We start from the raw sequence: 16796 nt of genomic DNA, 5'->3' as shown, positions 1-16796 counted from the left end.
TTATTTTAGCATATGTGATTTAAACATGAGTATGATATAAATGAGTCTCTTATCCATTTCTTGCTGACAAACATGAACTGACAGTTATCTGTCAGTTAAAGTAAAAGTAGGATCACATAACATCAGATGAGATTTGAAGTCTAAGTGTTAGCAAGAATAAGTTCCAATGACACAGCTGCAGGACAGGGAAACAGTTTAGATTAAGGAGTTTGTGTTAGAACACAAATCAACACACTGCTTCCTTCATTGAAAAACATCTTACTACAAAAAAACAAAAACAAAAAACCCCATTATTCTTATCAAGGTAGTAAAACCTATGACTTATGTAAAGCTAATGCATTAAATTTAAAAGGCTATGTTTGATAAACTGAAAGCTGATCATAAAAGTGGATGTTATATATGTTGAGGTACAATGGTTATGAAGAAAGTGCCGTAAGAATGATGAGATACAGAATAAACATTTCTTCCAAAAGAGAAATGATAACCATATGGTGCCCAATTAAAGATCTCAATTACACAGTAAAACATGCTCATCTATATGCTTGGTTTGGAGGGGTTTTTTGGGTATTTTTCTTTTTCTGGCCAAGACACCCAGCTTGCAGGGTTTCAGTTCCTGCAACCAGGAACTGAACACCCAGGTCCTCAGCAGTGAAAGCACGGAGTCCTAACATCTGGGCAACAAGCGCATTCCCAGTTTGGTATTCCTGATCATCTTAGTATTTTCACACATGGAACCGAGTCAACATATTTTTCAAAAGCAAATAAATTATAAGAGTAGGAGTGAAAGCTGAAAGCCTGAAGAACAGTTCCTGTAAGTTAACACGTTTCATACAATATTCTGAGTTGTAATTTCCATAAAAAAAATTCACATATAGGAAATTCCTTTTTCCCACTGAAATACAACGTAAATTTAATTATAACTTGATGGGATAAATGACTGGAACTGACTACCGGTAAAGCATGGAAGATGACTTCTGAAAATACAGTTATTACTAATCATTTCACGACAGACCTAAGTCAAATCACTATGCAAGCAGGAACTTCATCTGTTATCTAGCTGTATCTTACAGATCTGCTGTTTTCATATTATAATTTTAAATAAATGGGGAAGAAGAAATTCTAGGCATGTGGCTCTCTTCCAGAACAGCCAGAGTATTAAGACTATACTGCTTTTCTAAACTAGTAACAAAGCTATGAATCGCTTGAAAAAATATTGAGATAATAGTAACAGAATCAAACTTCTCTAGAAATGTGGCACAGTGAGCTTTCATGAGCTGGGTAATTTCATCTGCTAACAAGTTGGAGGATTATTCCAACTATTCTGGGGAAGGGGTGGAGATGTCCAGGAGCTGGGCCGCCGCCCACTTTCTGGTCTTCTGATGGTGCCCTGGAACTGTCATGGCGCCTCTGGGTGTGTCACTCAGCTTGCTACCTGAGGATCAAGGTCCAGTGGAAGTTGACTTGTCTGCCATCTTGAACCTATCTGATTCTAATTGGCTTATGTGGTATCCTTAGTCTATGTCTCTTAGTACTTTTAATTGTCACCTGATTCAAAGGTTTGGGGGAGGATTATATATGAAAAAGTTGGGGACTTCCCTGATAGCTGAGTGGGTAAAGAATCCGCCTGCAATGCAGAAGACCCTGGTTCTATTCCTGGGTTGGGGAGATCTACTGGAGAAGGGATAGGCTACCTACTCTGGTATTCTTGGGCTTCCCTTGTGACTCAACTGATAAAAGAATCCGCTGCAATGTGGGAGACCAGGGTTCTATCCCTGGGTTGGGAAGATCCCCTGGAGAAGGTAAAGGCTACCCACTCCAGTATTTTGGCCTGAAGAATTCAAAGAGCCGTACAGTCCATGGGGTGGCAGAGAGTTGGACACAACTGAGCAACTTTCACTTTTCACATACACCAATTTTAAGGAAAGTAATAAAGGGAGAAACAGCCAAAGTCACAATGCATGGCAACAAGTAGGTGGAACCAAACATATAAGGCTTAACTCTTACATTTTCTTGTTTCTATTTAGTCATCCACTTCATACGTCATACCCCCAAACTACATTACCACATCTTAAAGGACCATTCTCATGTTCCCTTATAATTAATGGAGCCACTGTTAAGTTATAATAGTAAAGAACCTTGAGTTCTAATAGAATTCTTCCAAACTATTTAGATGGGTTGGTACAAGTACAGATGTCTAACCCTATTTAGAAAGATGTTCCATTTAGGTGGTTAAGAATCTGCCTTGCAAAAAAAAAAGAATCCACCTTGCAATGCAGGGTTTGACTCCTGGTCTAGGAAGATCCCACATCCCACAGAGCAACTAAGTCTTATCTCCCAAACAAGAGGAGCCACCCCAATGAGGAGCCCATGCACCTCAACTAGAAAGGAGCTCCCGCTTGCCTCAATAAAGAAAGCTCAGGTGCAGCAATGAAGACCTAGTGCAGCCAATAAACAAATAATAAATATTATTAAAAGAAAGATGTTTCTTTTTAAAAGAACCAGGTTGAAGTTTGTAAATGTCATCCTACCTGACTTTTTCACCAGCAATATCAAACACCTTGGTGACTTTAACTTCTTCTGGTTCTTTAGGTTTCTCTTGTTCTTCTGCTTTGACCACTTTACTTGAACTCATCTCTTTATTCTCCTCTCCTGTCTATGAAAAAGAAGTGTATTAAGTTTGATACAAAATAAAAACTAAAAGTTCCACTCAAATGTGTTGTTCCTGGCAACTCTTAACATTTGTTTCATCTCTAAACACTTAAATTCTCACTGAAAACTGACCTGATTAGAAAATCTTGTGTTTCCTCCTATAGGGAATACTTTGCTTTCCACTTGGTAGGATTAATATTAAAAGGCCGCTAGTCTGAGTTCTGTTGTTAAGCCCCAAATCTGAGTTTGCAAATTTAAAAAGTCTACCTGGGGAATTTCTGAAAAACATTCATCCCGTTCAACTATTAACTTACTTTAACTTGTGTACTCGGAGGCACTTCTGATTTTGGTTCTACATCACTGACGGAGCTGGCCAACATTTCCTCCTCCTCCTTTTCCCTGGCATCCTCTGACTCAACGCCTTTTTCCTGCTCTGCAGCTGCATCTTCCTTCTCACTACTACTTCCTCCAGATTCCCTGTTGGCATCCTCCTCGTCCTCGTGTTGTAGTGAGAGGCCACTGTGTTTTCTCTTCCTAATCACCAACAATCGCAAGGAAAAGACAAAATAAATGGGCAAAATAATTTCAGTTATCCCTTCCTGAATTCCAAACATAATGTTGTAAACCTCAGAAAACTTTAAATCAGGGACTACTCATTAACACACAGGATACAGTGGGTGTGAGAGGTAAACTGAGATTCTGTACAAGAAAAAAAGAACCCAGCTCCTACAGTTAGCATTTTCCCAAAACACTTAGAATCAAAATATATGCTGTTCTACTTGAGTTAGGACTATCTATTCTCACCAAGAAAACACCCAAAATCACTTTACAGAATCAGTTACGTTAAAAAAGGGAGCTCTAAGAACATACATACACCAGATATTTTTGACTTTTGAGACTGACTGATGAGAGAGACTGTCAGATTTATCTACACTGTCTCTTCCTAGGGCTCTCAGTGGGTGAGGGGTGGGAAGCCTTGTTTCTTGAATATTTTCTGAAGATAGCAAAAATGGAATACAGAAAAACTCAAGGATAAAAGCACTGAACCCAAGACTAAATTGCTTAATGCTATTCTGACTTCAAATGAATCACCTAATACTCAAATTTCTTTTTCTACAATCTACTTTTTAATGTCCAGGAACACTTCTACTGAAAGATTCCCTTATCTGAGTTAAATAACTTGAGAAATTTCATAATTTCACAAAGCAACAAAGGCTAGGGATGGGGTACATATTTTTCTAGTAATTGAGTTTTTCTTTTCTTTTCCTATTTGGCACATCACACAGCGTCTAGGCTCTTAGTTCCCCAACCAGGGATTGAACCCAGGCCATGGCATTGGAAGCACAGAGTCCTAATCACTAGACAGCCAGAGAACTTCTAAGTTTTTCATTTTCTTTTTCCTTTTTTTTTAAGTTTTTCATTTTAAATGAAGCATACTTATTACACACGGATTTTTTTTAATTAAAGCTCAAAAATTTTTAAAGCTTTCCAGAGAATGAGAATTAAATCCTAAAATGTCACCAAATATTTCCCTCAATGAGAAAAGGTTAGAAATTCTAGCAGCAAGAAATCTGTCATCAGACCAATGCCAGTGATCTGGATGGTTGTGTCAACAGCCCCAGACTGCAGGGCCTTGAGGGCAGCATCACCTGGCCAGAACGCTCTCAGCCTTTCTTTTTGTCCCTTTGGTTTTCTGTGTTTCCTCTTCAGCACCTATTTCACCTTCTTTCACTAATTCATTTACAGCATCTTCATGACACTCTCCACCTGAAATCACATAAGAGGGTGGTCAGACAGACAGGAATAAAAGTTTTTGACATCAAGATGACACATTTTCATTCAGAAAAAAGTCTAGTGCTTTCCTCTGTTCTTCGCCAGAGTAAAGGATAATTTTCTGAGAGTTGTCCTCCCTGTTTCTGAAGACATGATAAGTTCCCCTATTCCAGGCCACCAGGACAGTCCCTAATTCCGTCCTTAACTTATCCCACTTATATTTAATGTTTGCAATTTCTGCTATGCTCCACATACCATGAGATCACAGATCTGCATATCTTTAGAAGTATATGCTGAATGAATGAACAGGAATTTCAAAACTACTCCTGTAATTTTCAAAGAAGAAATTGATGTTTCTACCTCATCTTGGACATCTTTCAAACTAAACAAAACATACCTTGTCTTATCAATAAAAGAGGCTTAAAAAAGGCTTAAAGACTTCAAGCTAGACATAGCAGAAAAAGCAAATATATTGATTTCCCACCTTTGGACAGTGACATTCAGGGTCCCCAACAAAAGTGCTCCTTGGATGCCCAGTCTGACCACATTCTGTGGGTAGCTGTCAACAGATCCTGTACACACAGATTCAACCAGATTTATTCCTTTTTACTTCACATAAGCTTTAATTGCAAGTATAACATACCAAAAAGCACACGAGCTAAAGTACAGGTCAATGAAATTAAGCAAACTGAACACTCCAGTGTAACTAGACCCATCCGAAAAGCAGAACATGAGCAGCTTTGCTGAAGCCCCTGGTGCCCTATTGCAATCACTAGCACCAGGCACATCCCCCTGAGAACCGCTATCCTCAAGTCTAACATGACAGATTAGTTTTACTTGTTTTTAAGCTTTAGGAAGAAACTTATAATATGTACTGTTGCATACATCATCTTTCACTCAACATTCCATTTGTAAGTCACCCAGTTCCTTGCATAGAATTGTAGCATATTTATTCCCATCCCTAAATATTGTTTTACTGTAGACTATACCACAATTTATTTATTCATTTCTCTGTTGACAGCTATTTGGTTTGGGACCATTATAAACAGTGCTATTTTTAATAATCCTGGACTTCCAATTAGCTTTTAAATATTCACTCACAATGAACTAAGACCACTAAACACTTGAGGAAAGCCTCTACTATCAAAGGCAAGACTGAAAACAAAGGAATTTAGAGGAAACAAAACTAGGAAAAAGAAAAAAAAACCTTTATAATCAATGCCTCAGAGAGGCATTCACAAAATAAAGATGACTAAAAATTTTTCAGAAAATGAAAAAAATAATGAGAAAATTCCTGGACTTCTCTGGTGGCACAGTGGATAAGAATCCACCTCCAATGCAGGAGACATGAGTTCGATCCCTGATCTGGGGAGACTCCACAACAACTACTGAACCCGAGCCCGAGAGCTGCAACTACTGAAGCCGGTGCACCCCAAGTAGAGAGTAGCCTCTGCCTGCCAAAATTAGAGGAAGCATGCACAAAAGCAGAGAAGACCCATTACAACCAAAAATAAACAAATTCACTACTGAAAAAAAAAAGAAAGCAAAACTTTGACGAGAGTGAGCCAGCCATAAGAAAACCTGGCAAATAAGCATTTGAGGCCGACAGAATAGTCAACACAAGGGTTCTAAAACTGAAGAAAGTCATGTTTTAGACACCAAGTGTCAAGTGAAAGTCTCTTGAGGTATCTGAACACACAAATGTAATTTCGCTTCCTCCTAAAACCTGAGTAAAATGACTTAAAACAAACTGACAGTGGTGGGTACCTCACTGTACTGTGTTACCTTATACTCAGTTCAGCTCAGCTCAGTCGCTCAGTTGTGTCTGACTCTTTGCGACCCCATGAATCACAGCACACCAGGCCTCCCTGTCCATCACGAACTCCCGGAATTTACTCAAACTCATGTCCATCAAGTCCGTGATGCCATTCAGCCACCTCATCCTCTGTCATCCCCTTCTCCTCCTGCCCCCAATCCCTCCCAGCATCAGGGTCTTTTCCAATGAGTCAACTCTTCACATGAGGTGGCCAAAGTATTGGAGTTTCAGCTTCACCATCAGTCCTCCCAATGAACACCCAGGACTGATCTCCTTTAGGATGGACTGGTTGGATCTCCTTGCAGTCCAAGGGACTCTCAAGAGTCTTCTCCAACACCACAGTTCAAAAGCATCAATTCTTCAGCGCTCAGCTTTCTTCACAGTCCAACTCTCATATCCATACATGACCACTGGAAAAACCATAGCCTTGACTAGACGGACCTTTACTGGCAAAGTAATGTCTCTGCTTTTTAACATGCTATCTAGGTTGGTCTTAACTTTCCTTCCAAGGAGTAAGCATCTTTTAATTTCATGGCTGCAATCACCATCTGCAGTGATTTTGGAGCCAAAAAAAAATAGTCTGACACTGTTTCCACTGTTTCCCCATCTATTTGCCATCAAGTGATAGGACCAGATGCCATGATCTTAGTTTTCTGAATGTTGAGCTTTAAGCCAACTTTTTCACTCTCCTCTTTCACTTTCATCAGGAGGCTTTTTAGTTACTCTTCACTCTCTGCCATAAGGGTGGTATCATCTGCATATCTGAGGTTATTGATATTTCTCCCGGAAATCTTGATTCCAGCTGGTGCTTCATCCAGCCCAGCGTTTCTCATGATGCAGTCTGCATATAAGTTAATTAAACAGGGTGACAATACACAGCCTTGATGTACTCCTTTTCCTATTTGGAACCAGTCTGTTGTTCCATGTCCAGTTCTAACTGTTGCTTCCTGACCTGCATACAGGTTTCTCAAGAGGCAGGTCAGGTGGTCTGGTGTTCCCATCTCTTTCAGAATTTTCCACAGTTTATTGTGATCCACACAGTCAAAGGCTTTGGCATAGTCAATAAAGCAGAAATAGATGTTTTTATGGAACTGTCTTGCTTTTTCAATGATCCGGCAGATGTTGGCAATTTGATCTCTGGTTCCTCTGCCTTTTCTAAAACCAGCTTGAACATCTGGAAGTTCACGGGTACTTTATACTAATAGAGTCTAAAAAGGCAAAACGATAAGGAAATACAGGAGACTAAGGAAAATTGCCATCTCTAAGGGCCAGGGCAGAACACAGTGGGGTAGGCAGTGGCAGAAGCAAGAGTCCTCTGTGTTTATCTCTCGCCAGGATTCTGAAAATCTCTTAAATTACACAAAGTTTAAATAAATATATAAACATAACCAAAATGATAACACAACCCACTAAGAAAGGATTTATTCCAAGGACTTCAGAAACAGTATTTTGACTGTATATCCTTAGCAAAAGGTTAAAGACCAGAAAAGTTCTATTATGAGAAGTAACATCAGTGTTGTTATTTTGAAACTACTTCTTTTATAATATAGATAAAAGGAAGGAAGTTGTTATGCTAATAATGTTAAGAACCCAGATCTTCAGAGTAAGAGAAATGACACCATTGTAAAATCAAGTAGATTAAGTGAAAACAAATGTTAAAGCTGAATTTAAAATTCAGAACTCTTAGACTCAACAGACTTAAAAAATGAACTGATGGTTGCAGGGGTCCGGGGAGGGATAGTTAAGGACTTCTGGAAGGTTATGTATACACTGCTGTATTTAAAATGGATAACCAACAAAAACCTATTGTACAGCACACAGAACTCTGTTCAATGTTATGTGCCAGCCTGGATGGCAGGGTTATGTGCCAGCAGGGTTTCCAGGAGAATGAATACATGTATATGTATGGCTGAGTCCCTTCACTGTTCACCTGAAACTATGACAACATTGTTAACAGGCTATACCCCAATACAAAATGTTTTTGGTGTTAAAAAAAATTAAACTAAAATTAAAAAAAAAAAATTTAAAGCCCTGATTACACGGAAAAAAATTCAGAACTCTTAACATTTTTTTAAGGTAAATATTTTATAGCTCTGAACAGTGAACACTGAAACAGCACAGAAGCAATGTCACTCTACTAGCAATGAGCATTTCTTTAAAGCTCAGATTGTATTCTTTCATGTGACTCTACACAAAAAGGGTTCCCCAAAAAGTGCAGCTAATTTCGGGTTTGAGGGAAGGAAAACACAAGGTGAAATGGGGAAATTCTGCTGTGACATAAAACAAGGAAGTTAAGTATAATGGGTCACATTAAACAGATATAAGATCTAGTTTGAAAGAACTTTTAGTGGCCAAAAGTGATGACGAGACCATTAAAAGGAATAACTGTTACTGAAACACACTGAATTGATTAAAAAAAAAAAACAAACCCAAAATACCGTTACCCCTTTATGACAATTACAAATTAACAGAAGACAGGAAAAAATACTTTGCACCATTTTAGGTTACCATTAAGATTATTCCCAATTTTGAAAATTGGTAATTAAGAGAAATGAATTAAATATTTATCCTACCCCAATTGACGAGGAAAAGCTGCACTTTCCCAACATCATCAACCAATAAATGCAAAAGAACCACAAAACTAGAAAAAGACTCACTCTCTCACCACAATGATGGTAGTAATTCAACCAAAGATTATCATGTAAGGTTAAAGACAATTTAAATTTTAAAAATTAAGTATATTATTAGGTTGGTGCAAAAGTAATCTGAAATTTGCTGTTTGATTTTATTTTTTATTTATTTTTTTTGTTTTGTTTTTGCTGTTTGATTTTAGAATACATTAAATGAATGTGGTCATGTTATACATCATTTTAAGGCACATTTCTCACCTTTTTTGGGCTAATGACTTATTACTTGCTGTTCACTGTATACTTCTTTTAGACTATGGAAATGTTACACAAAAAGAAAATTAGAGCGATTTCCTTGAGTTCAAAATATTGTAAAGCAGGTTGTAAATGTTGACAACCCACAACATCAACAACACATCTGGGCCAGGAACTGCTAACAAACATACAATGCAGTGGTGGTTCAAGAAGTTTTGCAAAGGAGACCTTGAAGATGAGATGTCAGTCAGCCATCAGAAGTTGACAACGACCAACTGAGAGCTATGACTGAAGCTGATCCTCTTAAAACTATACAAGAAGTTCCCTAAGAACCCAAGGTCAACCACCTATGGTCGTTTGGCATTTAAAGCGAATTGAAAAGTTGGAAAAGCTCAATAAGTGGGTGCCATAGGCTGTCCGCAAATTTAAAAAAATTGTCCTTTTGAAATGTCATCTTCTCTTATTCTACGCAACAATGAGCCATTTTTCTATTGGATTGTGACCTGCGATGAAAAGTGGATCATATTCAACTGCTAACGACCAGCTCAGTAGTTGGACCAAAAAGCTCCAAAGCGCTTCCCAAACTTGCACCAAAAAAAGGTCATGGTCACTGTTTGGTGCTCTGCGGCCAGTATGATCCACTACGGCTTTCTGAATCCTGGCTAAAGTATTACATCTGATTACTATTATCAGCAAATAGATATAAGGCACCGAAAACTGCAGTGCCTCCAACAAGCATTGGTCAACAGAAAGGAGGGCCCAATTCTTCTCCAGGACAATACCCAACTGTACATCGCACAACCAATACTTCAAAAGTTGAACGAAGTGGTCTACGAAGTTTTGTTTCCTCAGTCATAACCTGACCTCTTTTCAGGTGACTACCACTTCAAGCATCTTGACAATTTTTAGCAGGGAAAATGCTTCCACAACCAGCAGGATTCAGAAAATGCTTTCCAAGAATTCGTTGAATCCCAAAGCACAGATTTTTATGCTATAGGAATAAACAAACTTATTTGTTGTTGGCAAAAATGTGTTGATTGTAACGGTTCCTATTTCGATTAATAAAGATATCTGAGCCTAGTTATGATTTAAAATTCAGTCTGAAACCGCAATTATGTTTGCACCAACCTAATATAACACAAAACACTTTCCAGTTCCAAGGGAAAAAATAATTACACAATTAAGGAATCAAACTCTCTTCATTCTGCTCCACAAGTCACAACTATGGGAATTAATCAGGTATTTTGTTTTCTGATACTATGCCTTATGAAACACACATATCAGCTATGAATCTTTTTTTTTTTAGCTACAATTATTTTATTTCAACCCACCAAGCATTTAGATCTAACTTCTAATTTAACATGGGCTTCCGTGATAGCTCAGTTGGTAAAGAATCTGCCTGCAACGCAGGAGACCTCAGTTCGATTCCTGGGTCAGGAAGATCCCCTGGAGAAGGGATAGGCTACCCACTCCAGTATTCTTGGGCTTCTGTTGTGGCTCAGCTGGTAAAGAATCTGCCCGCAATGCGGGAGACCTAGGTTCAATCCCTGGCTTGGGAAGATCCCCTGGAGAAGGGAAAGGTTACCCACTCCAATATTCAGGCCTGGAGAATTCCAGGGGCTGAGCAGTCCATGGGGTCGCAAAGAGTCAGACACAACTGAGCAACTTTCACTCACTCACTTGAATTTAACGGAAATTCAAGGGACGAAGGAATCACCTAATACCATGAGGGAGTAACCAGACAAAATTCCACAGGACATACAGCCTGGTCTCCTATGCCAATCTATGTCACAGAAACGTGTGTGCTAGATTAAAACAGATGTAAAGGATGCAACAAGTAGTTGCATACAAGTATCCATACAAGTATGGATAATACAAGTAGTCCTGAACTCAACCATGATTTAAACAAAAATGCTATTGCCATTTTTGAGTCAACCGGGAAAACCTGAATATGGTTTGTTTATCAGATGAGCTCAAAGTTTACTGAAATGGACAAGGAAAGAATGTTCACTGAAAAGAGCAGGTTGCAAAGAAACATGAAAAAAGTATGATTTCAGGTTGGGGAAAAATACAAATATTAATAACAACACTTGGGAATAGGAAAAAGGTAAGAGTGGGTTTCACTAAGAAATCAATACTGATAATCTCTAGGTGGTGGGAATGTAGTAATTCTGATTTTTTTAATGTTTAATTGCCTGCGTTTTCTAATTTTCAACAAAGTTCACGCACTTTTGTGTTTTTTTCATGCACTTTTGTTATAAACTTATTTTTCTTCATAAAACTGGGTGAATGTTGCAGACAGTTTAGACAAAGAGATGCACGTGGCTCTGGGTCTTAAACATGAAAAAAGACTCAATCGCACTGATAAGAGAAAAGCAAATTTCAAACTATACAATAACAGAAACTACAATTAAATTCCATGTGGTTACTGTAAGAAGAAGAAACAGAATAACATCCCTACAGACAAAAAAGCACAAAATGAACATATCTTTTTAAAATTGAAATACAGCTGATTAATAATACTAGTTTCAAGGGTACAGCGTAGTGACTCAGCATTTTTTTCTTTTTATTTATTTTTGGTTGTGCTAGGTCTTTGCTACTGCACGGGCTTTCTCAAATTGTGGGGAGCAGGGGCTACCCTAGCTGTGGTGTGCGAGCTTCTCTCAGCAGTGACCTCTCCGCGGCAGGGCACGGGCTCTAGGGCGCCAGGGCTTCAGGAGCTGTGGCTCCCAGGCTCTAGAGGCGAGGCTGGCGCTTGGGCCCAGTTGCTCCAGGGCATGTGGGATTTTCCCGTATCAGGGATTGAACTCGGGTCTCCTGCACTGGCAGGAAGATTCTTTACCACTGAGCTACCAGGGAAGCCCTCAGCACTTTTTATAGCAAATGAACAAATCTTGTCCAAAGACTCAAAGCTTGCATCACCTTTTCAGTCTTCCATGCTTAAACATGAATCAAACAACTAAGAATTACTGAAAAAAATCAGAGAATGTGTCTAACATGATAATGCCCAAGACAAACACCTAGGGTGAATAAAAAACAACTTAGAGGAAACAGATTGTTTCCTCATTTTATCAGGCTAGCATTATTTGATACCAAAATCAGACAAGGAAATTACCAGAAAACTACGGACCAACATCACTTATAAACAAACACAAAACTTTTCAACAAAATTTTAGCAAACCAAATCCAGTCACGTGGAAGAATAACACATCCAGTAAGTTTCATGGGGGTGGGGTGGGATGAATTTAAAATCAACCACATTAACAGATTAAAAAAGAAATACCACACAAGCAATAGATGGAGAAAAAGCATTTGATAAAATTCACCTCTCAGCAAATAAAGAATAGAGGCCGGAGGGGCAGTATACACAGACTGCCAGGATTCAAATCCCAGCCCATCCACTATCTAGCTGAGTAACTTTGGGTGCCTCAGTCTCTTCATTTGTAAAATATTAAAAAAAAAAAAAAATCTGCATAATTACACAGCCCTGGTAATGTGACTAAGTAATGAGTTCGGTTCAGTTGCTGTCGTGTCTGACTCTGCGACCCCATGAACCACAGCAGGCAACCATGTGAAGTGCTTAAGGCATCTATGAAGAACCTGTAGCTAACATTACACTGAATGGTAAAACACTCATACTTTCTCCTTACAACTGGGAACAAGGCAAGAATGTCCACACTCACCACTCCTATTCAATACACACTGGAACTGTACCAAGTACAATAGGCTAGCAAGAGAAATAAAAGCTATGCTTACTGAAGAGGAAATAAAACTATCTATACACAGATAATACTATTTTCAGGGGTAGGGAAAGGTAAGAGTGGCCTTGGAACTGTTAAATTCACTCGTGGTTACATAACTATAAACATTTGTCAAAAAAATCACAGAACACTCTAAGAGTGAATTTTCCTGTACCTAAGTTAAAAGTAGAAACATTTAGAACATTATTATCATTATTATTTGATAGATAAGCAGATGTATTTAGAGATACACATTCCATACACAGAATGCCGACTGTCTCCAAAGGCCAAAGTGGCCCCAGGGGATGGAGGCACCTTGGCAAGTGAGGGAGAGACACAGACAAAGAGCTCGGGCCATCTCAGAAGGTGAGACGCCTAAAGCATAATCACTGTCCACAAAGCATGAGATGCTCCACTCATGAAACAGAACATGATGCTATTTATAAGTTTTCAAAAAATTTTTTTTCAAAATTAAAAATATTTTGATGCCCAACCCTGGTTATGAGGACAGCAAGAAAACAAAGCACACACTCCCCAGTGGCTTCTGGAAGTTTCTGGTCTACAGTGTCAAACAGGTGAAGGGTTGCTGACGTGCGACCAATCATAGTGTGCTCTGACTGCTCCCAACACCTCCTCTAAAAACCTCAAAGTCAAAAAAATAAAAAAATAAAAAAAAATAAAAACCTCAAAGTCACTGTGGAAAGAGCAGTCCACCTGGCCATCCCCAGTCAACAATCCCAATGCCAGGCTGCACAGAGAAGAAACTGAGGGACAGTTTCTGGAAAGAGAAAAAACTCAACAGAAGCACCTGTCCATAAGGTGTAGCAAGAGTCAATACATAAATGATGATGATTCCAAAAAAAAAAAATGAAGAAAACTGTCCCCCCTAAATTTTTTGTTGTTCCCCCCCCCCAAATTTTAAAAGTTACTGGAGAATAGGAAACCACTGGGAAGTATCAGGAACAGAGACAAGATTCCATCCGTGTCTAGAGACAAATTTTATGTAAACGAGTAAAAACTAGCAACAAGATTTTTTTAATAAAAGCACTGGAAACTTAGAAAATAATGGAGGAATACCTTCAAAATTCAGATAAAAAATTATAGATACATGTAAAGTAATTAGCCTCCAACTAATAAAAATAAATGGAAAAAAAATTATAGAATACAGAATTTCATACCAAATCAAGCTTGAGGGTCACCTGGTTATTTTTAGATAGTCATGGCCTCAAAAAAAAAAAAAGTTTCTAACGTGCATCTTTCTTCAAGAAGTTATTTGAGGATTAATTCTTATTTTTGGTGGAACACACCAAGAAAGAAGACATCACGGGACCCAAGAAAACAGGGAATCTAAGAGAAAAGGGACATAAATGAAACATCCAAAGTAGTGGTCACAATGGAAGATTTTAGGTTTCAAAATGATAAAACCAAGACAAATTGGATGGAGCAGGTGAGAAGACAAAGACGGACTTCCAAATAGCGAATGATTATCTAATAAATCTAAATATGTTGGGAGGTGATTTAAACAATTGTGAGTGTTTAGGATCAAATCAGTAGTGAGCACATAGATGACTAAACAACAACAAAATGGCAATTATTAACTCCAGAGAAAACTAGTGCAGGAAAAGCAGTAGCTGCATATACCAGATGGTTCAGTTACATGAGGCTCACAAAGTCATTACAAAAAAAAAAAAAAAGAAACACTTAATAATAGTCTAACCCAAACTGACGTAGGAACATTGGCAGGCCCGGGAAGTGGGAACAGTCTGAAGGAGAAAAAGTGTGTGTTGGCAGAGAGGTGAAAGACTCAAGGAGATGTTAAAAGAATACCTAACATGAATGGGTTAAGTCAACAGACGATGGAAATATCAAATTTTAAAAGAAGAAAGCAGTTTCTACAGGGGAGGATGGACAGGGAGGAGAAGTGATGTAAATGGTTCAGTTTCAAAATAATTCTTTTAGAAATATTTGACTATTTTTAGCAGGCTCATGGTTAACTTTGATTAAAATGAAAACCAATTTTCAAATAATCATGCAGATATTTAAAGAGCTTCCCAGATGGTGCTAATGGTAAGGAAACTGCATGCCAACGCAAGAGACTCAGGAGACTGGGGTTCCATCCCTGGGTTGGGAAGATCCCCTGGAGGAGAGCATGGCAACCTTCTCAAGTATTCTGGCCTGGAGAATGCCATGGACAGAGGAGCCTGACGGGCCCCCAGTCCATAGGGTCACAAAGAGTGGGACGTAGCACACACAATGCTGATGGACAAGAATCTAACGCAGGAAAAAGAAAAAAAAAAAAAAAAAGAATCTAACGCAGGAAAGGAGCGGGGAAACTATGGCAAGTCTTAGTTGATAATGGTAGCTCAGTAAGAGCCATACTGGTGACGGAGTGATCAGAAGTTCATCTTCGCTGTAGCCTCAAACTGAATGTAATGATTGGCTCGACCAAAAGAATGTGAATCAACAAGGACAACTCTCCAGGCTTTTTTTTTTTTTTTATCTTGTTTGACCCAGTGCAACTGTGCCAGCAGATACTTCTAATGAGATGCGGGAGTCTGGGGAACGGGCAGGATGGCAGAAGGGGTAGGTATGGGTAACATTTTGGTCTGGATCTGTTTTAGAAGCCTATACACGTTGCCGAGCAGGCCCGTTAGGGACTCCTGGGCACAGAGGCCTTTTTGTCCCCTATTTCTTACAGACAAGACTCCAGTCTCCATGACCTTTTCTCATTTCCAAACAGCAGAACACTTGCTATTCAAAGCAGGAATAGCAAAGAAACCACTTGAGGCAAGATTAAAGGACCAGAGAAGCTCACCACTGACAAACTGGACCACACCCTAATCTCGCCAGCAACCTTTTTGAAACTTTGCAGAAGAATACTAGACGGTTACTGCCTTGATCCTTTCTCACCAACTCCTGCCTGACTACACGACCTTTCCGTACTCACCAGGGAGAGGGGCACAGTTCTTGACGCGCTGGTCTACCGTGTTGCCCTAACCCTCTGCCTGGCAAAAGTAACAAAGCCACTCTTTCCTTTTCCTCCAAAACTCGTCTGCCTATTTCTGTTCGCAAGGTGCACAGAGCGCCAAGATTTGGGCAACACAGAAAAACAATAAAACAAAGGTCTATGAAGGGCTGAGTACAGAGACTGCAAAGAAGCAAAAGGGCATCATTATGTGAACTTTTAACCACCATATCTCTTTGGAGGACGGAAAATGATGTATCGGGGTCGTGATGCTAGCAATTCCCTGGGGACGGAAGGTCTGCGTAAGATGGCCTTTCAGAAGCGTTCAGGGTTGCGACGGTACGCGATACCCAACCGCCGCTAGCGGTCGAGCTCACTAGCGGGTTCCCGCCCTCTGAGAGGGGGGCGTTGGCCGAACACGGCCCAGAGAAGCAGCAGCGGGAAAGGTCCCGGTACTCTAACTGGGGCCACCCCGCCGCGCGGTGCGGGCTCAAGGCCGCTTGAGAACCTCGCCACCCTCCCACCGGGCCCACAGACGCCTGGCAAAGCGAGCCTCAAGCGAGGCGGGGGCGGGGCACGTCGCCTCTCGCCTCAAGAGAAGTGCTCACCCGACAGCGCGTAATCCTCGTCCTCCTTCGAGACGGAGAAATCCTCGGACTTAAACTCCTCCATATTGCTGCCGCGCGGGGCCTACGGTGCCGCAGCAACCGCCTCCAACGGCAAAGCTCTAGGGAGACGGTAAAAACGCGGAGTGCGCGGAGGCGACGGGGATGGCGGCGGCTCCAGCGGCGCGTGCGCACACGGAGAAACGGCGCTAGGTCGAGAAGCACCACTTCCGGGCCAAAGCCGCGGACCTGACGCTTATATGGAGGTCGGCGGAACGCCGGCTTCGTCTTGAAGCGGTGCATGCTAGGACTTGTAGTCTTCAGAGCTCAGCGGCTTTGATTTAGTGTATCTGCTTAAGGAAAATT

At 40.1% G+C, this 16796-nt stretch overlaps 1 protein-coding gene across 3 annotated transcripts in view; it reads right to left on the bottom strand.

The window, feature by feature from the left end:
* The window catches only part of LOC122421111 (craniofacial development protein 2-like), a 38241-nt gene extending 21606 nt beyond the window's left edge, over window positions 1-16635 (bottom strand). For all 3 annotated transcript variants that reach the window (XM_043436911.1, XM_043436912.1, XM_043436913.1), the window contains exons 1-4: window positions 16434-16635; window positions 4299-4416; window positions 2964-3183; window positions 2529-2653 (exon numbers count right to left, since the gene is read on the bottom strand). In XM_043436911.1, the coding sequence (XP_043292846.1) occupies window positions 2529-2653; window positions 2964-3183; window positions 4299-4416; window positions 16434-16497 (527 nt within the window). In that variant the 5' untranslated portion in view covers window positions 16498-16635. The remainder of the gene's footprint in view (window positions 1-2528; window positions 2654-2963; window positions 3184-4298; window positions 4417-16433) is intronic.
* Between the last annotated feature and the right edge of the window lie 161 nt (window positions 16636-16796).

Source organism: Cervus canadensis, chromosome 18 (assembly GCF_019320065.1).
Source record: "Cervus canadensis isolate Bull #8, Minnesota chromosome 18, ASM1932006v1, whole genome shotgun sequence".
Classification (NCBI taxonomy): domain Eukaryota; kingdom Metazoa; phylum Chordata; class Mammalia; order Artiodactyla; family Cervidae; genus Cervus; species Cervus canadensis.
This window is presented reverse-complemented; position numbering and strand designations above follow the sequence as displayed.